Source organism: Polypterus senegalus, chromosome 1 (genome assembly GCF_016835505.1).
Source record: "Polypterus senegalus isolate Bchr_013 chromosome 1, ASM1683550v1, whole genome shotgun sequence".
NCBI lineage: Eukaryota > Metazoa > Chordata > Cladistia > Polypteriformes > Polypteridae > Polypterus > Polypterus senegalus.
The window spans coordinates 172,057,093-172,079,525 of NC_053154.1; the positions used below are offsets into that span (position 1 = coordinate 172,057,093).

At 37.6% G+C, this 22,433-nt stretch overlaps 1 protein-coding gene across 2 annotated transcripts in view; it reads left to right on the forward strand.

The window, feature by feature from the left end:
* The window catches only part of crocc2 (ciliary rootlet coiled-coil, rootletin family member 2), a 232,484-nt gene that overhangs the window by 188,225 nt on the left and 21,826 nt on the right, over positions 1–22,433 (forward strand). For both annotated transcript variants that reach the window (XM_039763044.1, XM_039763051.1), the window contains exons 24-30: positions 5,752–5,990; positions 6,956–7,115; positions 11,222–11,389; positions 12,147–12,531; positions 15,050–15,228; positions 17,900–18,020; positions 20,777–20,940. In XM_039763044.1, coding sequence (XP_039618978.1) covers positions 5,752–5,990; positions 6,956–7,115; positions 11,222–11,389; positions 12,147–12,531; positions 15,050–15,228; positions 17,900–18,020; positions 20,777–20,940 — 1,416 coding nt within the window. The remainder of the gene's footprint in view (positions 1–5,751; positions 5,991–6,955; positions 7,116–11,221; positions 11,390–12,146; positions 12,532–15,049; positions 15,229–17,899; positions 18,021–20,776; positions 20,941–22,433) is intronic.

The following is a 22,433-nucleotide window of genomic DNA, read 5'->3' on the forward strand; positions in this document are numbered from 1 at the left end:
AGTGTGAGCAATGGCACATTCATTGTACAGTCCACTTCACAGTCCATACTGACTAGTATTCTCTTACGACTCCACAGGCACTGACCACACCTACTTTTTTTTTTTCAATGGACAAATCATTTGTGTCACTGCAATTTTCCAAATATATTCACCCTGGGAAGAGAGGATGCATTGTTAGACATGATATCATGCTCACTACCATTGAAGTCAGTCTTGGAATTCTGACATGACTTGGAAGCAGATCTGGTACAGTTTCTGCACTTTTCCCTTGCAAATATTGTCTGTGTAAGAACTCCTGGAAGTTTCTTACGCTGACCCCATTTTCACAATCCTTTGACCCTACATCACTAATGGATGTCCCTCTCCTGAGATATTCCCTAGAGCAAAAATTTATGCTGTGTTCCATTTACCTCATAAGTCAGATGTCACAACTGGGAATGGCCTCACACCCAAGTACACCATGATCAAGTAAAATATTCTAAAAACCAATACAGTCACCTCCATTAGAGCCTGTTGTGCTTGCTGTTTTGGAATACAGACAACTACTGAACAAGTTGATAACAACACATTACACAGTGTTTTTCATTTCCAAGTACCATGTCGACATGTCCACAGATAGAAGTGGGACAATAGAATGTGTATGACTGGTTTATTGAGTTAGAAATATACAGAATTACTAATAAACAGTATAATATTTCAGCTTCCACTTCTTTTGAAGACTGGTGCAGCCATCCTGGATTTTGAGGTCAGGGTTGATGATGCTTTTTCTAATTTCCAATTAGGAAATCTGACTTGTGGGGGCATTCCAGTTGAAGTCTTCAACTTGGAATTCACAAATTTCAGCTTCCCAGTTCAAATTAAGTGCAGCATTAGCTATCAATTTAGAATGTACATTGTATCTAGCAGTATCACTGCCATCTCTGAAAACACCCAGTGGCCACATTTTGTCAGTTGCATGAAAGGATCATCTCAGTATTGACAAAGTGAAGCAGTGATGCAGAGAATGGGTATGGTGACCTGGTGTTGGCAGTTACATCTGTGATGGTGAAGCCTGCATCTTGAGTGGTAATACAGTCTTGTGAGCTTTTTGTCTGTTAGCAGTATCCTTGCTTGTCCTGGTTTTTCAAATCAACATACAAATAAATAGGGGATCAGGCAACCAACCAGATATTGTCATTGCTTACCATATGGGAAGTCCAAGATCCTGATGTTTTTGGGGCCCTATTGCCTGCCCCCTTATTTTACCTGTCTCATGAACATTTTTTGTTCTATTGAAATGTGAGGTGTAAAACAAACTCATAAAATAATTGTACTGGCAATATAAAAAGGCTAACCTGCTCAAATTCTGGATCTTCTGCCTCTGCTTGTTGCCCATCGTGGTGGCCTGTCAGCCACAGATAAAATTAAAGACATTGATTGCATGTATGTTCTGGAAGTCCTACCTGAAAGAAATGCTTTGAGAAGGTTAAACTAAAACCAGATAAATATGTGTAAGGCTTTTGCTAACTTCTTTTTATCCATACTGATGTGCTGTATTATTTATTTTCAACCCTTGTAAAGTAGCGTTCATAATTAAATAAAAATTGTTGTAAGTTCGTACATTAAACATACTAAGTTCCAGATGAAGCAGCTGGTAAACATTTCCATCCATCTATTTTCTCAATCCACCTTCTCCATTAGGTTGGCAAAGAGATTAAGTAGTTGGCATTGCCACCTTAGCGTTCCAGAGGACTGAAGCCTAATGGAAACCTTCTGTGTGATTGTCACAAAAACACATATTTTTTCTGCTATCAGGATGTAGAGTTGCCTGTAGATAGCCTTGATGTCATAAAAGCTAATGAATTCTGTAGTAGTGAGCAATGAGTATTTGTCTGGCACCACATCCTTGTTGACTTCTCAGAAGTTCACAAAACCTTACAGACACACAGATTCCATCTTTGCAATAAATAGATTTAAGACCCTTGATGTGTCATCCACAGGTTCAGTTATACCAAATTTGGCGTTAACAATGAAAAAAAGTGCAAGGCAAACTGTTTCTCAAAATATAAAATCTTTAAAGCACATGGACCAAAGCACCATCATGTAACCCACAACTAATCTTATGTCCACCTACCTGGGAGTGACCCACCCAACATCACATCAGGTCTTTATGTGTCTCTCCACAAATTCTTGCCATCTCTGCCAATCACCTTCCTTACTGTACTAACTCAGCTTCACTTAACTGGTCTCACTCTGCTTTTTCTTCTTATATCAGTCTCCAGTACCAGATAGTCTATCGTGTTTATCTGAAAGGTACTGTATTAATATGAAATGAGTATTAATACATGACCTGGTGTCATGACCTTGATATCTAGATTCGACAGTCTCACAGATGTGTGCTGAGGGTATGATATAAATCATTTTTCCCCTCTCCTCCATTTGTATTCATAGCTTTTCTTGAATGTCTGAAGAGAAGCATTTGAATTCAGGGTCCATTTTTATGTTAACACATGGAGCACATCATGTTTGTCAGTTTTAAAAAAAATCTCCCTTAAGGAATAAAGCAGATTTTTTTTTCCCTTTTGGACAACATTTTATCTCCTGAAAACGCTCCATCACAGGCGACTCTTCTTCTAATTTCACACATCTGCTTTTAGTTTGGCGACAGTAAGCACTCCAAACACACACAGTTGGAGGCCTCATCCAGAAGATCTCATTTGCCGTGATTTTCAGGACGCAGGTGTAATTATTAAACCTATGGTCGCCTCTCTGGGATGTGCATGGCATGTGTTGACAGATGCGTTTCAGTTAAACACACCATTGCAGGAACTGGACCCACTAGTCGCACTGCATTCATTTTCAGCTTTATGTGTCTCTCTCTCTCTCTCTCTCTTTCTCTGTTCTAAATCATCTGGCATACTTCCACTAAAAACATCTGCTTCCATTGTGTTAGAAAAATCCGTGACACTTCACTTTGCAGGATTAAAGACACTGCACAAATCTGCGTATTACTCTACTCCTCATTTAGTTGCTTCTTGTAAATATGAAATCTCAGATCATTTGCTTTACTAAGCTTTACATCAGAGGACTTTCAAGCTGTAAATGTGCATCTTGACTGTTTCTGCACAGAGCAGTGCCAGTATAGATTAACAAGAGCATATGATGTAACTGAGAGGGACTGCATTCCAATCTGAATGGAAAAAGCAAATGGGCCACAGTATCAAAAAGAAGTCCAGATGGGGGCTCCGGAATAAAGAAAGAAAAGATGTAAGGGGGTGGTGGCAATGACCAGTTCTAGTTGCTTAGAACAGAGCACACAGAATTATTTGTTGACTTTCTGTAATCGATGAGCAACCCCTGCTATGATATGTTTTGCCATTTAAGATTCACAATCTGCTTTAATCTGATTCTTATCTCCGAGTATTCCACTTAAGAGAGATTTGTTCACTTAAAGAAATTCTTCCAAACAGTGCATGCAATATTAGTTGTGACTAAGTGAGTTGCAGCTCAGATGATGTCCATAACATACACATACTGTATTTGCTTTAGACACTTTCATACTTAAATATAGTGTGTGTATGGGTATGTCTGCATTTGTCATATTAATAGGTGCCCTTGTAAATGTTTACCTCTTCCTCTATTTATACATTTTATAAACAGTGGGGGGGGGGTGCCACTGAGCCCCTAACTTAAGACACAATAACACCATCACAGTCATTGGTTCAAATATTAGATTTTTAATCTTACAAACACCTTGTACAATAAAGCACAGCTAATTACTATATAACATCAGTAAAGCTCATACTTCTTCTTCTGCCTCCAATTGAATGTCACCAACTACATCCCGACTCCCCAAGGGAAAGCAGCGGACTCATTTTACACTGGACCCAGAACAGCTTTTGGTGACCCAGCACATCCCAAGTTGTCTGAGAACCAGGCAGTCCTATTTCAACAGTGTTCTTTTGTAGCACCCAGGGACCATGATAGAGTTGCACTTCCGGATCCCATGAACCCCTGTGGGTGTCCAAGCTGGGACGCTTCCAGCGGACTACTGCCACCTGACATACAGTATAGGGAATGGAACTACTCCTGGCCTCTGTCTTGTGTTCGTCCATCCCCTGGCACCTTCCATCTTGGCAAGAGGTCATGCAGTCATCGAGTCGGATCGGCAGTCTGTCCTCCACAGCACTCGCAATATATAGATTAATTTACTCATTCATTCTTTTTTTAAGCCTGTTCATTCCAGTATAGGACTTCAGCATCATGGAACTTTAGCACAGTTAAATAATACCCAGATGTGGTGCAATTCAATTTAACAAAATACTCACATACATTCATACACACCAGACCATTGCAGAATCACCAACCAGCTAATATTGTTATGCAGTAAATTATTTATATATGTTTAAAGCTAAGGCCACCCAGTGATGGAAATGTGGTAAAAGCTCGCTTACAACACTGTTAACAACCCACAAAAAAACAAAAAAATGCCAAAATTGCTAATAATTTTTTTAAAAAGTTTCCAAGTCACGTTGAACATTGTCATCAACCCAAACTGTTAATAAATCTTATTTGGTCCAATGTATTTGTGACTCAGTTTTGCCTAAAATGTTTTCATAAAAGAAGTCCAATTTAGAACATCTAAAGACATTATTTAAAAATGGCAAACCAGAGCTCAAACATTTCAACTATAGTTATTGCAGCTCTAAGATGGTGTAGGTAAACTAATCAGTGGTCGCCAAATGAATATGTCCTCATTGATGGCTATTTCCCTTGGCACTGTTTCTAAGTGAAGCTTTGCCCATACTTTGTACTAATTTAAAAAGAGGTATAGATAAACCTAAAACGGTTATGGCCATTTTTGAATTTTGTTTCTTCTGGCAGCTGTCTTGTGTGTGCTGAGTGCACATTAGTTGCCAGGGTAACCTTTCCTGTGACTGGGGGCATGGCGTGGCATGACAGTTGCAGCAGTGGGTTTAAATAGCAATTCATTCATATTGTCTTTCTCTTTAGCTTAATTTTTTTCATTAGATAGATAGATAGATAGATAGATAGATAGATAGATAGATAGATAGATAGATAGATAGATAGATAGATAGATAGATAGATAGATAGATAGATACTTAATCCCAAGGGGAAATTCACATAATCCAGCAGCAGTATACTGATACAAAAAAAAAACAATATTAAATTAAATAGTAATAAAAAAGCATGTAAAAGCAGACAATAACTTTGAGTAATGTTAGCATTTACTCCCCCGGGTGGAATTGAAGAGTCGCATAGTGTGGGGGAGGAACGATCTCCTCAGTCTGTCAGTGGAGCAGGACAGTGACAAAAATCTGTCACTGAAGCTACTCCTCTGCATTACTTATCCATCTCCCGGTTTTGACCCTTTCCTGTTTTGTGTCTCTCTCCTGGTTTGACCCTTACAAATCTTGTTGGTTTTCATACACAACGATAGTGCCCACTATTAAACAGTGTTTTCACTGTCAATTGTATTTATTGTAGTTTGAGGGTTATCCTAGTTGTTTTAACAGTACACTTACACTTTTGAATATTATACTTGAGGACATTGGAAATTGAAGAAAAGTGCTTATAATGGAGGCCAGAAAGAATATCAGGGCACACTACTGTCACTACCTTGACAACTTTTATTTATAGATGAAATATTGACACGACTACATGTTCTCCTCTCATTTATTGCACTTGTTATGTTTATATGTAAGCATGTTTGTTTTTGCACTGTACAACTTGCAGAATTTTGACTTTCAGGTGGAAGAGCTGAAGGCTCAGTTGCGTGTTGTAGAAGACGCACGAGACAGTGTCCGCCGAGACCTCATTGAAGCTCACAGACGTGTGAGAGAAGGGGCAGAGGCTCAAAGTGCCCAACGCAAGGAAGTTCTAGAGTTACGACGGGCTCTTAGTGATGAAGCTCGAGAAAAGGAAGCTATACTACAGTCCAATGAAGATCTGAGGGCCACTGTCAAGCAAGCGCATAGTGACAAAAGCAGGTATGGACATGACATCACACATCACATACACTATGTTATCTATTACGTGAAAAAAGAAAGTGGTATTTTTCAAGTGGAAATATTTATTTGCCATGTAAAATTGTGTTCTAAAGTTAAGCATTTTCTATCAGTTTTAAAAAATATGTTATCCTCACTGGTGCTTTATTAAGGAGGCTAATAAAGCATATTTTGAGGTGGCATCACTGGAAGATAAAAGTTTAAAAGCTTATCAAACACATCAAAGACAGGTATCAAGTATTGAATACAATGCAATTATACACATATAGTAAAATAGTTTATACATGTCATTTCTGAACAAAAAACACTACTTTTATGATCACACCATCTCAACATTAATCTTTTACACCAACAAGGAGTGGTTTCCTCCCGAAAGACCAAATCACAATAAGCTTTTTGTGCCACATGGCTGGTTTTGTTTTGATTTACTTCCATATTTATGTGAGAATTCACACAAGTAAACAGAGAAAATGTACTTATCTTGAGAGAAATAATGCCAGGAATATGCAATAAACTAATTATTTCCAGATCCATTTTGCTTTCACAAACATGCACCAGAAACACAGAAGGCATGTTTTTTATATCAAGACTTCGCTGCTTTATTGGTAAATTTTTAGGCTTTTATATCCGGTGGTTCACCATGCCCCATTCACCTGCATTATAAAGCTCCACTGCAGGAAAGATATATTTTTTTAATTTATTGAAAATGCCTAACTTTAGAACACAAATTCACATGGCAAACTCATTTATACTATTTTTATGAAGAAATAAGTTTGACTTGAAAAATACCAAATTTAACCTTTATATTGATATTTGATGTATCCATACGTCCATTCGTTTTGTGATCTGCTTATTCCAATTCATTGTTAATATATAATATATTTTCCAAAAAGCAGAGAAGAGTATTTTATTTGCAACCAAATATAACCAAATTATTTCCCTCTCAGTCTTAAACGGTCTAATGAAGAAAAAGAGCAGAGGCTGGCAATCTTGGAGGAGTCCAAAGCATCCCTGCAGAAGGAACTTTCTGAACTGAGAGGCAGCTTGAGAGAAGTTGAGAAGTCTCGACTTGAAGCAAGACGTGAACTACAGGAACTTCGTAGACAGGTAAAAAATAGTAAAATACAGAGAAGAAACTATGTAAAAAGCAGTCAACTAAAAATGCCAAAATATGCTCTCTGTCTAAATGAAATATATTATAGTGGAAAAGAGAAGTAAAGGGGGATGTTAAGATGCAGTGAGAGAAAGAAGAACTTTTTTGGAGCAGGAATGACTGGGCAGGGTAGGATAATGGTAGGGTAGGAATTTCTGCAGTTTGATAAGGTTAGGGTATAGTAAGATGAATATGTGTTGTATGAAGAAATGACAAAACCAAGATACTTATACTTGGAAAAAAGGCAAAACAAATTTTTCAGAGTAGTATTAACAGACTGGGTCCGAAATAGAAGTGAATGAAGTGGGATGATATAGTGACTTTATAGTGGGTTGAAAGGAAGAGATGTGTTTCAAGGGCTGTAACCAGAATTGAGATCAGCTGGGTTTTCCTTCTGAGGGTCTGTAGAGGAAAGTGAGAAGGTGTTAGTGCACATTACCACCCACTAGTTCGGTATATTAATACATTCTTTTAAGCCCATTGACTGCCTCCCATGCACATGTGTGTAACAGTGTACAATATTAAATGTATGATAGGTAAAAGTAGGCTATGGCATCGTGGAAAATTATATAAAACAGAAGTATAACAATGGTAACGTAGTGTTGGTAATGGTATGATAAAGTAAAAATAATTAGGTTTTCATGCAACACCATTCTTGTGATTATGATAAGACTGTGCACAGATATGAGGTAAAAGAACTGAACGAATTATATAACCTAAACTAGCAAAATACCCACGCTTTGCAGCAGAGAAGTAGTGTGTTAAAGAAGTAAAGAAAAAGAAAAGAAAACGTTTTGAAAATAACGTAACATGATTGTCAATGTAATTGTTTTGTCACTGTTATGAGTGTTGCTGTCATATATGTATGTATATATATATATGTATATATACATATATATATATATATATATATATATATATATATATATATATATATATAGCAAAATACCCGCGCTAGGACATGATTGTCCTAGTAATTGTTTTGTGTATTTGGCCGCAGCGTCTTGCTGCATCAGCAAATGTACCACGATGTCTGACACACTTCCTTTTTACTGTTTTCTCACAGCTTGGAGTGCTGCTGTTATAATCGGTTTGAGTCTACATCATATATACACACAAATACATACATACACACACACAAATTATATATATGTGTGTGTGTGTGTGTGTATGTATGTATGTGTGTGTATATATAATGTAGATAGGTGTGTGTGTATATATATGTGTATATATATATGTATGTGTCTATATGTGTGTGTATAGCTTTGGTCACTGAGTGCAAGGGAAAAATAATAAAATGTAGTCTATAAGTTATTAAACAGTAAAACATTAACGTTTTAAGAAGTAAAGCTACATTGAGCATTACTGGAGTGGTTTCGGGTAAGCTACATTTTAAAGACTGTGTAACACAACAGGTAAGTAGAACTAACAGCAGCTAAAATGTATATGGATGATCTCTTGGTAGTTGATCCCTTTTGAAAGGTGCTACACGACGGCTGTGGTATAGAAATTACATTTTCTATGTGAACGTCCAAATTTCTGCCTGTGGTAATGTGCCTTACCGGCATTAGCAGCAATTAAAAAAAAATCATTTTTATGTCCTCTGCAGTGTTAAGAGAGAAAGGCTTTGGTTTGGGATAAAAGGCAAAAAGGTGTAAAGAAAGGAAACTTGCCTTTTTCTTTAATATAGTGTAGAGAGAGGTCTTCGCTGACGATTTGACGTCGCGGTGGGTGTCGTGTAGACTGGAGAGATGGCCCTGCCGTTAACTGTCCGGGATGGCACTGTCGGTCCTCCACTCCTGTGCGTGTCTTCATAATCCGACCTGACAACCTCATAATCGTATACGTGTAAAAGAAAGTGTGAAGCGCCTTAATATTAGTTTGCCGCGGTCTAGTAATGGGATCCCGTGTTTACAGTTGTCTGGGCTATAGCTCATGGGAAGGGGGAAAAAAATGAAAAGTGTTTACTTTCACTTGAGGCAGAAGCGCAGTCGGCGTCTCAAAGGCCGGCACAGCTACGCATGCGCGCCCGCCGGCTGCCCGACTTTTGTAGTATTTTTGCAGTGCAGGAAACGCTACTTTTTGCAAACACGTTCACATGAGCAAAACTGTCCGTGCTCTTTAGAGGTCTTGCTTTCTCTGCGTACTACGTTCATAGTCAGTTCACGTGAGCCACTCGGAGTACATGCATCGAAGCTTCTGAGCTGTGCCTGTGCTATCTCGTGCGATCTCGCGATGTCCACGGCGTTATTTAATGTTAGCTAAGACCCGGCACTTAAAAGTTTCTCGCTACAGCAATTTTAACTCCGTTACAAAGTCTTGTTTATACCTCTTGTCTTCTCATTAAACTTGTATCTCATGAATAAAGTATTCAGCGTTTTTTGCTCTTTGGGGGCTTTTCCTTCTTTTCTATGTACTGCGGTCACAGTCAGTTCATGTGATTACGTGGGAGGCGTGATGATGTCACACGCAGCACTGCCTCCCACAGCCATCGGGCTAACGTCCATTACAGTATATGGAGAAAAATAGCTTCCAGTTATGACCCTTACGCGTAGAATTTCAAAATGAAACCTGCCCAACTTTTGTAAGTAAGCTGTAAGGAATGAGCCTGCCAAATTTCAGTGTTCTACCTACACGGGAAGTTGGAGAATTAGTGATGAGTGAGTGAGTGAGTCAGTGAGTGAGTGAGTGAGCCTGTGAGGGCTTTGCCTTTTATTCGTATAGATAATAACCATATGTCAAAAAAGTAAAAAGTGAGTTGGTCTTTATACAACAGGAAATAAGAAATCATTGTCACCTTTCCTCATCAATGGCCATGTTGTATAAGTGGTTAGAATTTCAAGGTCCCGGGCATCATTATTTCCATTACTCTAATATGGGAGTTAAATGTATCTAGTATAGTTGGAAAAAACTAGCAGAGGCTCTTCTTTTCAAGACAGTTACAGGGGTTTAGAGCGTAGAAGAAGGTATGTTATTGAAGGTGTTTTGATGTCTTCTATCAAGACAGGAAGTAGCTAGAGAGTGTTGTGAACTGCTCCTAGAATCATTGAAAACAAGATAACAAGAAATGTTTAAATGAGTTTCCCCTATTGATACAGTTTCTTCAGTCCCTCCATTTTCTCAGTGGCAAAAGTTATCACAAGGCCTAACAACTTTGGACACAATACACGGGGTATGAGCCCATTGCAGGGTACTCTTGCAAACAAAATCACACCAAACAAGGACAATCTTGTATCAACGCTATTTAAGTTGCCTGCAAATCCTAGCAATCCTGGTAGTATTACACTATTAGGCAGCTTCAGAGGGTTGAGTTGGTTGCTGGAAAGAAAGATGATTAGGCATTGTCTAGCAGAACCGAAAGATGGTGAGTGGGATTGTGATGATCTGTATCTATTTGTTTCTACACTTCACATCTATTGAATTACAAATGCAACCACAATGCATTATAGTTGTTCTAGATTTATATTCTTGTCCTGTGCCTATTTGTGATTCCACTTGTTTGGATACATTTTTGTCCGGGGAGCACTTCCAATCATGCCAAATCTTCATGAGATAACTTGAACCTGGTAGGACAAAACTATGCATTTCATTCAGAGGGCTGTTCACAGGGGTTTTTCATTCGCCATTGTCATCATTCACTTCAACAGTACTGAACTGTGTTTGGACTGTGTCGTAAGTGTTGTTTATCATGTAGTGCCTAGTGTTTAGTTCAGTTTCATTTTGTTCAGTGTTTGTTAAATAATTATTGCCGCCAGGGCAATCTGAAATGGATTTTGCATATGTTTATTGATATTTTATACTTTCTTTATTTAGTTAATATATTCTTTATCTATTCATTGTGACATGCTTTATTATGTGTCTCTGTGAGTGTGTGTGCCATTTCAAGACTAGGTGCATTCCTGGGGTCCTTGAAATAAAATAAATAAATCACTCTTTTAATAACAGTGAGAACCTGAGCCTGGCTTGTCCCGACTGCTACAACCTGATGTCATGAATCAGAAGCACTGAAATTGAGAGTCATCTCTGAGATTTCTTTCTTTCTTTCTTTTTTATTCTTCAGGTTAAAACACTTGACAGTGAAAATGGCAAGCTTACTAAGGAACTCACTGACCTTCAGGCCCGGCTGACACAAGATGAACAAAGAGAAGAAGAGAACCGCCGCGAAGCCTTGTTTTTAAAACAGAAAATTGCTGAGACAGAAACTTGTAAAGAGACTGCCTTGAAAGAGGTTGGCCACTGCTCATCTCTAAGATTCTTTGCTCAGCTGCTTTTCCTTCAGACCATGCCATATCAGTTACTTTGCACAGCTTTTTCTCATAACTACGAAAACAATTAAGCCAAATTAGGGATAATGGGTTCACTAGCATCTTTTTTATGTCCATTGATGTTTTGGGAAAGGCAATATAATTTGATAATATATGCCAAGTTTACTTTGCAAAAAGTGGTCATTGTTTTCATATAGATACAGTATGTAGAAATAAATGCTACCTTCAAGGGGAATCCTTATAACACTCCACAGAAGCTGAAGTGTCCCTTCTGAAGCATCCACATAGGTAACCATATGCCAGGGATTAATGCTGCGTAGGAGTCCCACAGTTTAGTTAGTTTTGCCAACTTTTGGGACCTCAAATCTATACAGTTACAGCTAACTGCTGGAATATCTCATCCTTTGATCCTGCTTATGGGGATTTATGCATTCCTTTAGTCTAAGATGCATTACAACAAAGAGGAGTTCTACCCCTAACAAATGCCCAGACAGCTGCTCAGAGCTTAAATTTCTCCCTGACATTTGACATAAAAAACACTAAACAGTTTTCTGCAGCAAAACATACTTTTTTGGACTTCTTAATGTTTAATATTCATTTAATATTTCAGATTAAGATTTAGCTTTAAGTTATTATATGAAAAAGCAAGTTTATTTGAAAATTCTGTTTTGACAGGGCTAAGAAATGTCTGTTGTCTGTCTACTTAATATTTTCCTCTAGGTGTCTGGGCTTCAGCATCAGGTGACAGAACTGGAGTGTGAGTTACAGCTCCGAGACAAAGAGCTCCAGAACAATGCAGAAGACCTACAAGCAAGAAAGCTCCAGATGGAAGAGAATGCCCGTGAGCTGGACGGTGCTCTGCAGAGGGCCAGTACTCAGGTCAGAGATTTGACTTTAAAGCTCAGTGCCTCTGAGGGCCATGTTCATGCTCTTGAGACAGAACTGGAGAGGACTGAGTCAGCCAAGAGAGATCTGGAAGTTCAACTGGGTGGTTTGCATTCTGCCCTCCGACGTACGCTGGGCATTACACGAGTTGGCAGGATGCAGAGCCCTGCTCCACGAGGGCGCAGCCTGTCTCCAAAGAGGAGTTTATCTCCAATCAAAGGTACATTTTTTTCTTTCATCTATTTTCTGTACCCACTTTTCTTGCTATAAGATTATAAAAAGCTAGAACCAAGTAATAATTTGGTACAAAGCAAGAACTGACATTAACTGACACACCCAGTCTCACTCATAAGAGAAAAATTTAAAACTGCCATTTAACCTTACCTGCCCATTGTTGGGATGTGGGAAGAGACCCACTAAGAATACTCCACAATGCATATTTACCACTGTGCCACCATGCTGATCTTAGTAAATTCATCTACTTCTAAATATAACCAAATCTTGTTAAGACTTTATACTTCCTCATGTTACATTTTCTTTTTCTCCAGAAACTATAACCTTTTGAAAATATATATGTTAATGTTAAATGGGTTATAAATTATGTTAAATGTTATTAATACAGCCTTTATCTTTTGCATGCCCAGCACTCTAGATATTGCCACTTAACTGATCAGAACTGATGGTTTTATTTCATTTAGGTTTTGCCTTATAGATGTTAATTCCAGTGAGCAAATTTTACAAATAATGTAAAGCTGATAGTGTCTATGCATCATTTATCAGTGGATGAACAGGCAACTGAAATCCTGTTGAAATTGGTTTTATGAGATGTAAAGTAAACCTGTCTCATTCCATCTGACATAAAATCTGTTCAATACTAGAATTTGTTGGAATGTTATATCGGGGTGGTTGTTGCCATATTCCATATAAATTCCTTATATTTTGTTGCTAGCATCTCTGGCATGCAAACAGAGAATGAATGATGAGTTAACAATAATGAATAGAATACAGTCTTGAAAAACCTGTCATGATATTTACATTTAGACAAAGCAGCCCAAAAACAGTGTAGTAGGCAAGACGTCACCATAGTGAGTTAGCTAATCATGTCAATCAGCAGTTGAGAGTGACCAAGCTAGAGAGAAAACATTTGTACAAAATAGCAGCAGAAGATACGTCCAGTGTAAAATGGTAATTTGTTTTAATAATCCAATTTTAATGTTTTGTGAACTTGTAAGAAGAATGTAATGAGGCATTCATTCCAATAATAAATTGAAACTCCATAAAACACCAAAATGGAGTGGTTACTTTCACCTAAAAGAATACAAGCAGGGTGCTTACCTAGGAATACTACACAACTGAATAAAGATTACAGTAATGTTCTGTCAAGTTGTTAAATCTACACTATAAGTAGTGAACATGCCACCAACTTCAATTAAGGATAAAGGGAGGTCAGAGCTTTTCCTAGTAGGAACCAAGCCTGGAGAGGATACCATTTACCCCAAATATAGAATATTTGACATACAACAATGTGATGGCTAGTGATTTTATCTGTGATAAGCGAATTGTCAGCCAGGCTGTAATATGAGGCAGACACATCCCAAGAAACTCACCCCAGGTCTATAAGATTATTATATTATGCAATCACTAGCGCAGGTTCCAGAAATGCTTCCTTTTCCCACCACCATATGCTGTTAATGTGCAGGTTCACTCTCAAGAGTTTAGGACCTAAATCTCTGGCATAAATGGCTCAATTTGAAAACATTGATTCACTTATTCTTCTGTTTTCTGAACTAGCGCTATTCATTTTTCGGTCTGGTGCCTATTATGGTGGTGTCAGGTGTAAGGCAAGAACACAAATAGTCCACCACAGCACAGAAATCTGGAAATAATCTTTCTAAAACGGTTGGAGATAAACTTTCTACTTTAGTTGTCAGCACTGAACAATCTAACTATACTTCAGCTACTCCATGTTGTTTTTACAAAACTAGACAACCAGAAGTATTAGGGAATATCTGCTGTGGTAACTAGTGCAAGCATTAAACCCACATCTGCCCTCATTCAAAGATTTTCACCATGGTATTTACAGCCTTACTCTACTGGAAACAAGAGACCAAGTGCCACTGATGGACAGCGAGAATGTTCTACTGATCTACAACCGAAAACCGTACTATTATAAAAATGTTTAATTAAGTGCAGGTCTGACAATTAAAAAGAAAAAATGTAGGTAAACAGCTTTTAAAAGAGTTGGGGAAGTGTCATGATAGGCTTTCTGAAAGCATATGTTAGCTGGACATCCGTGGGGTGTATGGTTTGTATGTTCATTGCTACACTGTGACAATCAGAATTCACAGTGTAAGAGTCGGCATCATCACCATAAAGCTTAGAACCATGCAGTTCTTGGTTGTCCAAGATTTCAGATGAGAAATTAAAAAAAAAAATTATTATGGTAATTAGCATGTGATTGCTGTAAAGGTTTAGAAAGGTTTGTGCATCTCCTCATTTTGAGCTCTGGTTTGCATTGTGGACTTACATACTTTTTTGACTTTATTAACCATCATTCCTAGTGCTTTTGGCTTTGATTTCACCTTGTCCATCCCCATGTTCAATGTAGTTATTTTCTCTGCAAAATTTCACATTGTAGAACAAGCAGCAGAGCTTGTGTCTAGTACTGTTAAAAGAGTTTTGTCATTATGAATGTCCGGAGGATACATTCAACAAGGTATCTCTCATTTTCCATTCAGGTTTGGATGCCTCAGAAGGACTTCAGTGTTCTGCTACCACTCCATCTGGCAGCCGTTGCAGCTCTCCAGTTCGCTCAATGTCTCCCACTCATGGTGGTGATGTTGACCTGGACCCAGAAGTGGTTCGGAATGCACTTCGGGACTTCTTACAGGAACTCCGCGAGGCTCAGAGAGACAGGGTGAGTATTTTCATTCCATTGTTTTAGGGCACAGTTCTTGCTGCAATTAATAAACTGTTTGGAGTTTAAGGTGTTAAACATATTCCATAATATAAAATCTTCAGCACTCAATATTATATCCTTTTATGAACTCAATTATATACATTTTTGTGAAATCAAAAGTGAGAACAAAGAGAGAGTATCTATCCAATCCAATTATTTCAATGCAAGTTAACTGACTGAAGGTCTCAACATGAGTTGATCATCATAAATACACTGCATTCACCATAACACTTTAAGCTATGAGTTTGCCCTAAATGAGTGTCTATTAATTATTTGCCATAAATGAGTTGCTATTATTTAACATCATTGATGTTTTCCATTTTGTGTTTAATTATCCTCCATTATTTTAATAAGGATCATTGTTTTTGGAAATGGCTTTAATTGTCAGGCATGTGACCAGCGTCATGAAGTGCACCCTATATCAATCAATCAATCAACATTTATTTATATAGCACATATTCATACAAAAAATGTAGCTCAAAGTGCTTTACAAAATGAATAGAAAAATAGAAGACACAATAAAAGATAAACATAAGTCAACATTAATTAACATAGAATAAGAGTAAGGTCAGATGGCCAGGGTGGACAGAAAAAACAACAAAAAACTCCAAAGGCTGGAGAAAAAATAAAATCTGGAGGGGTTCCAGACCAAGAGACCGCCCAGTCCCCTCTGGGCAATCTACCTAACATAAGTCAAACAGTCCTCTTTGTATTTAGCGTTTTCATGGAAGGACCTGATGATGATGGTCACGTAGACTTCTAGCTTTCAGTCCATCAATGTTGGTGCATCATGATGCTTTGAGTAGGTGGTGGTGGCGCAGGCCGCCACCAGAAAGAAACTGGAAAAAGAAACAGAAGAGAGTAGGGGTCAGTATGGATTTTGGAGCCACTGTGAATAATTATTATGAAGAATTGAACATACAGAGTATCAGTATTAAGTTAAAGTGAAGTTATAAAAAGGCCATGTTAAAGTAATGTGTTTTCAGCAGTTTTTTAAAGTGCTCTACTGTATTTGCCTGGCGAATTCCTATTGGCAGGCTATTCCAGATTTTGGGTGCATAACAGCAGAAGGCCGCCTCACCACTTCTTTTAAGTTTAGCTTTTGGAATTATAAGGAGACACTCATTTGAAGATCTAAGGTTACGATTTGGAATATAACGTGTCAGGCATTCCGATATATAAGATGGAGCGAGATTATTTAAGGCTTTATAAACCATAAGCAGTATTTTAAAGTCAATCCTGAATGACACAGGCAACCAGTGTAGTGACATCAAAACTGGAGAAATGTGTTCGGATTTTCTTTTCCTAGTTAGGATTCTAGCAGCTGCATTCTGCACTCGTTGCAAATGATTTATGTCTTTTTTGGGTAGTCCTGAGAGGAGTGTGTTACAGTAATCTAGTCTACTGAAAACAAAAGCATGAGTTAATTTCTCCGCATCTTTCAATGATATAAGAGGTCTAACTTTAGCTATGTTTCTTAAGTGAAAAAATGCTGTCCTAGTGGTCTCATGAATATGCGATTTAAAATTCAGATTACAGTCAACGGTTACCCTAAATTTTTTACTTCCGTCTTAACTTTTAATCCTAGTGCATCAAGTTTATTTCTGATAACCTCACTGAATCCATTATTGCCAATTACTAAAATTTCAGTTTTCTCTTTATTTAGTTTGAGAAAATTACTATTCATCCATTCAGAAATACCAGTAAGACATTGTGTTAGTGAATCGAAAGAATCGGGGTCATCAGGTGGTATTGATACATACAGCTGTGTGTCATCAGCATAGCTGTGGCAACTCACGTTGTGCCTATATAAGTTGATGACACACATAGTCCTGTGTCCAACCTTTTTGTTAAACCCAAATTCTACAACAGACATTTTACAAAACATAGGATACTTAGTGAAAGGGATCTTAGTTATGGCTATGACCTTATTCCTCCATTTTTTTGTACTTGTGCATTTTGATTAACCTTTTGGTTCTGTTTGCAAAATCATTTTTGATTGTTTGGCTGTAACCCACACTAGTTTGTTTTACTATTCTTTTTGATTTTCCTTCAGATTGCCATTTTTGCTGTTTTTGGTTACAATACTACACTTCAAACTTTAAACAAGATAAATCATGCCTAAACAATTGTGGAAAGGAGACAGTGACAACATCAAAATGTTGGGGTACAAGCCATTTCATACAAGCTTTTAAATGAAAAGCTCAAACAAGATCAATCGCAAAAAGGGATGACTTTAGATTTTTGAGGTACTCTGTGGGAGCAGGATCCAAAATGAGTAGTAACTTTTGGTTACTCTTTCTCTTAAATAAGGGCAGTCCAGTAGAAGTGACAACTCGATTCATTGGTACTTTCTTCCTTTGATCTAAGAAAATAAAAGCAACAGAAGTTACCAAATGTTTTGCACCCAGATCCTCCCACTGTCATATTTACCTGAGCAGAGTTAGTTGTACACTCCAATGGCTTGTGGGTGTAACACTGAAAACTTTTTCAATTATTAGGATAAAAAAATCAACATTAAAATTGAGGCAAGGTTTTTCAGGGAAAACAACCTACACACCTCAATTTCTGCTTCAAAGTCACAAATCCTTCTTTTAGACAATGAATAATCAATTCACACCCTTTGCAGGATGAAGCTCAGCTGCAGGTTCTTAATGTGTCTCGCCAGCTAGGGGAGTTGGAGAGTGAACGAGAGCGGACTTATGTACGTATACAACAACTGCAGAAATCCCTGACAGACTCTGAGGAGGGTGAGTTGTTAAATTCTGTCTTTCCTTTTCTTACTGATAGACTTCTGTCTCAAACAGGACAACAGTAGAAATTAGGGTGTGCCCTGAACAGTAAAATTCGATCTAAACCTGCTTCGTGCACCCAATTAATATGACCGGAAACATAGTGACTGAATAACATGGCGTTGCATTCATCTGATTGTCCTGTGCAAAACACAACAGTAATAAGCCAGTAGTTTTTTCAGTTCTTTTAAAGAAAAACAAAGAAAACTAAGACATTATTGAATATCAGCTTTTAATTTACAAGGCAAAACATGAAAACATATCAGAAATAGATTTCTTCTTATTAAAAACCACAGAATAGACAAAAATACGCATATAAACAAATGTTAATAGTGAATTACATGAATTGGATGACCACCACAAATGGTGTAATGTGACCTTGACTTTTTCGGGATATTTAAAATTTCACATTCCACCTCTAATACATTAACTGTTATTAACTGTTATTTGTTATTTGTTTGGACTGTTTATTTGTTATGTGGGTATTGAGTAGTGTTGAAATTAGTTTAAATTTATTGTAACACTATATTGTTTTGCAGTGGGTGCTGCCATTTTGATTACTGATATAAACCCTTGGGGTTCTGAGCTCATTAACATCGAAAATTATTGTGGGGGGATCTTAATGAAATTTCCAGTTTATTGGATACATAAATAGAATGGATGAAAAGATCAGTCTCTCCCAATGCCGCTCCTTCATGGATCACATGGCATGATGTCATTCACACAGTATTATAGATTCTTAGCATTTCAGAGTTACAAATTCCTGGCTTGTTATTTTTGATTATAATTAATGTTTAATTTCCTGATTAGGTATTTTATATTCTCAGTTGTACTTTCTGTTTTTTGAAGCTTGGCACGTTGTCTGCTTCATATCCTGGTTGTTGATATCTGTTTTTGTACTGCCATTTATTCATCAAGCATAAAAACGACTGTCAGGGAAATGCCTGAACTTAGCAAAGGATGTCTGCTTCTTCAAACAAAGTTTCACTAAGAAAACAGAAATCAGAGTTTATGCTTTAAAGAATGTTGTTAATTAGAACAGCTTTATTTTGTAAAGAGCAGATGTTTCATAGACAACATGTTAAGATCCTTTGATATGAGAGAGTTAGTTTTGTGCCTGAGGCTTTAATATGTAACAAATTATTTATTTAGCTAGTTTTAATGGAAGAACTTTTTTCGTTTGAGGTCAAACAACATACATTGGGTACAATTTATACTTGGTTTTAAATTGGTATCAAAAATTTATTTCAAGATGCCACTTGACAAGGATTATATTTTTAAAATCATAAATATTTTATGACAACATGTATTTTCATCCTGATGTGATGCTTATTATTATCTTGGACAGGGAAGGGGTATAATGAAGTATACGCCATAATAGCATTTCTACATCATGTCATCAGTTTTATGTGTGGAAAGCCCACTACATATTGCTATAATGCCAGAGAAAAAGGCAAGAAAGCAAGCTGTCCTTTCTAGTTCTACCAGAATCTAGAATAGATAGAATCTATCTATCTATCTATCTATCTATCTATCTATCTATCTATCTCTCTCTCTCTCTCTCTCTCTCTCTCTCTCTCTCTGAAAGATTTCCAAAAAGTACCTTTAATGCTTTTGACACTTCCATATGGATAACAAATAATGTGGAAGTTTTGTCAATTACAGGAAAAAACTTCTTACAACAGTAAATGACTGAATAAAGTTATGAACCCTAAATAAGTTCATTATGTGTTTAAGAGTTGTTGTGTTAGCCATTTAAAAAATGAATGTTCAACCAGTAAACCATGGAAAGCTAAGTATGACCATTTTAATTTAACCTAACCATAACCCCAACCTGAGCAATGAAAACAACTATTACTTCAAATATTTGCAGATGTAAACTAAGAAGAAACTATTCCAACTCTTATTTTCACTCTAATAACCAGTGATGGTACTGCCCACCCATATATATTGTAACCCCCACCCTTATATATTTCTCTATTATATAAAAAAAATCTTGGGTCAAGATGTGATTTTCTCGGAGACATTTTAACGTCCCACGAGACAAGGATGACAGCTGCTGTACAGGCTTTTAAATGTTTGAAGCGCTGCGCAACATGCAGATCACGCAGCTGCAGCAGCAAGCCAGCTGATCGAGTATAGTGGAGGTTAATAAAATGTATTCCCATTGTATAACCATTTAAGAGGGTGTTTCGGAGGAGCGACCGCATCTCCTTAGTGTGCACTCCGCCCCCCTCTTCACAATACGAGAGGCAGAGATGTGAAGTGGCTGGCACGTAGCCCGCCCGGAGGAGGAAGGGGGTGGGTGAGCGAAGCAAGTACAGGGCAAAGCCCCCTAGTTTACAAATCAGTAAAATACAATTCCATAATACAGCAATAAAAGTTAAAATGTCTAATGCAATCCAAATAATGTCCAAGCACTTAATAACAGAAATATTGTCACGAGTACAAGCTCTTTTTTCATTAAGGACTAAGGAGTATATGGGATGTGTATATAATTTATTCTTAACTCTACCTAGCCTATGTAATATAAAAAAATATAAGTTCACCATTTCAAAATGAACAAGCAGTAATTTGTATTTATTATATACCTACTTAATTAATTATTAATATTAATTGCATTCAAAACATAGATCAGTAAAGAGGTGTTGTTGATCATTGAGGATATTTAAAGTAAGACAGTGTTTATACAACCATTATTTGGAATATTTCAGGAAAGCGTGGAATGGATGGAAAACTCAGTGGAGCGCAGACAGCACTCTTACTCCAAGAGGACTCCATACGACGATCCGAGCAAGACAAAAAGGCCCTTGGAGAACAAGTGTCGACCCTAGAGCGCAGTTTACAGGCTGCAGAGTTAGAAAAAAGAGTATTACAGGTGATAAACTCGGGAATTAATACAGTGTGCCAAATAAAAATCACAAACTGGAATGTTAACCTCAAACATCATCACTTTAGTAATCCAGAATTGTTGTAAATTCTATAAATGCCTTTACAGATTGCTTCTAGCCTATTCATTCTATGCTTAATTTTAAGTGAACAACTTTATGTTTTCTGTTAAAGATTTGAAGCCTTCATATGTGACTAATCATAGATATAGAATTTATTTTTTCAAATGATCATTATATATGTAGTATATAATGTAATAGTAAATGTAATGGTATATATGTATATATTCCATTCAACCACAGCATTAAAACCACCTGCCTAATATTGCGTAGGTCCTCTTCATGCTGCTAAACTAGCTCCGACCCATCTAGGCATGGACTCCACAAGACCTCAGAACATATCCTGTGGTATCTTGTAGATACTTTAAGCAGCAGATACTTTAAGTGCTGCAAGTTGTGAGGTGGAGCCTCCATGGATTAGACTTGTTTTTCCTGCACATCCTACAGATCATCGATCGGATTGAAATCTGGGGAAATTTGGAGGCCAAGTCAATAACTTGAACTCTTTGTCATGTTCCCCAAACCATTCCTGAACATTTTTTTCAGTGTGACAGGGCTCATTATCCTTCTGAAAGAGGCTACTGCCATCAGGGAGTACCGTTACTATAAAGAGGTGTACGTGATCTAAAACAATCTTTAGGTAGGGAGTACATGTCAAAGGAACATTCATGTGAATGCCAGGACCCAAGGTGATCCACCAGAATATTCCCCAGAGCATCACACTGTCTCCACCAGTTGGCCTTCTCCCCATAGTGCTGCCATCTCTTCTCCAGCCATCCACATGAACTAAAAGATAACATGATTCCTAAGGCCAGGTCACCAACTTTCATTGCTCTATGTTCCAGTTCTGACAGTCATGTGCCCACTGTGCAGTAGGTACATTCAGTGGTGGACAAGGATCAGCATGGGTACTCTGATTAGTCTGGCACAATGCAGCCACCTTTCTGTCATAGACAGCATTAGGTTTTATAGTGATTTATGCTACAGACGCTCTTCTATGGGATTGGGCGCCCATGACTCTGTCATTAGTTCACTGATTGTCCTTCCTTTGACTACTTTTCGTAGGTACTAACCACTGCTTACTGGGATCACAATTTGGCCCTTATCATAATTGCTTAGATACTTAAGGTTGACCATTTTTCCCACTTTTAGCATACCACCTTCAAGAACTGACTGTTCATTTGCTGCCTAATTTATCCCACCCCTTGACAGGTGCCATTGTGATGAGATAATCAATGTTATTCACTTTCCCATGGCTGATTGGTGTCTATATATATATATATGTGGTAGATGCCTTTATCCTAAAGCTACATTAGGATGTGTGCATCCATTTTCGTTACAATGTGTTAAGGGAGTTAGTGCTGCTGCCTCACAGTATCCAAACACTGAGATAAAATTCTGGCACAGGTGTCTCCTGTGTGAA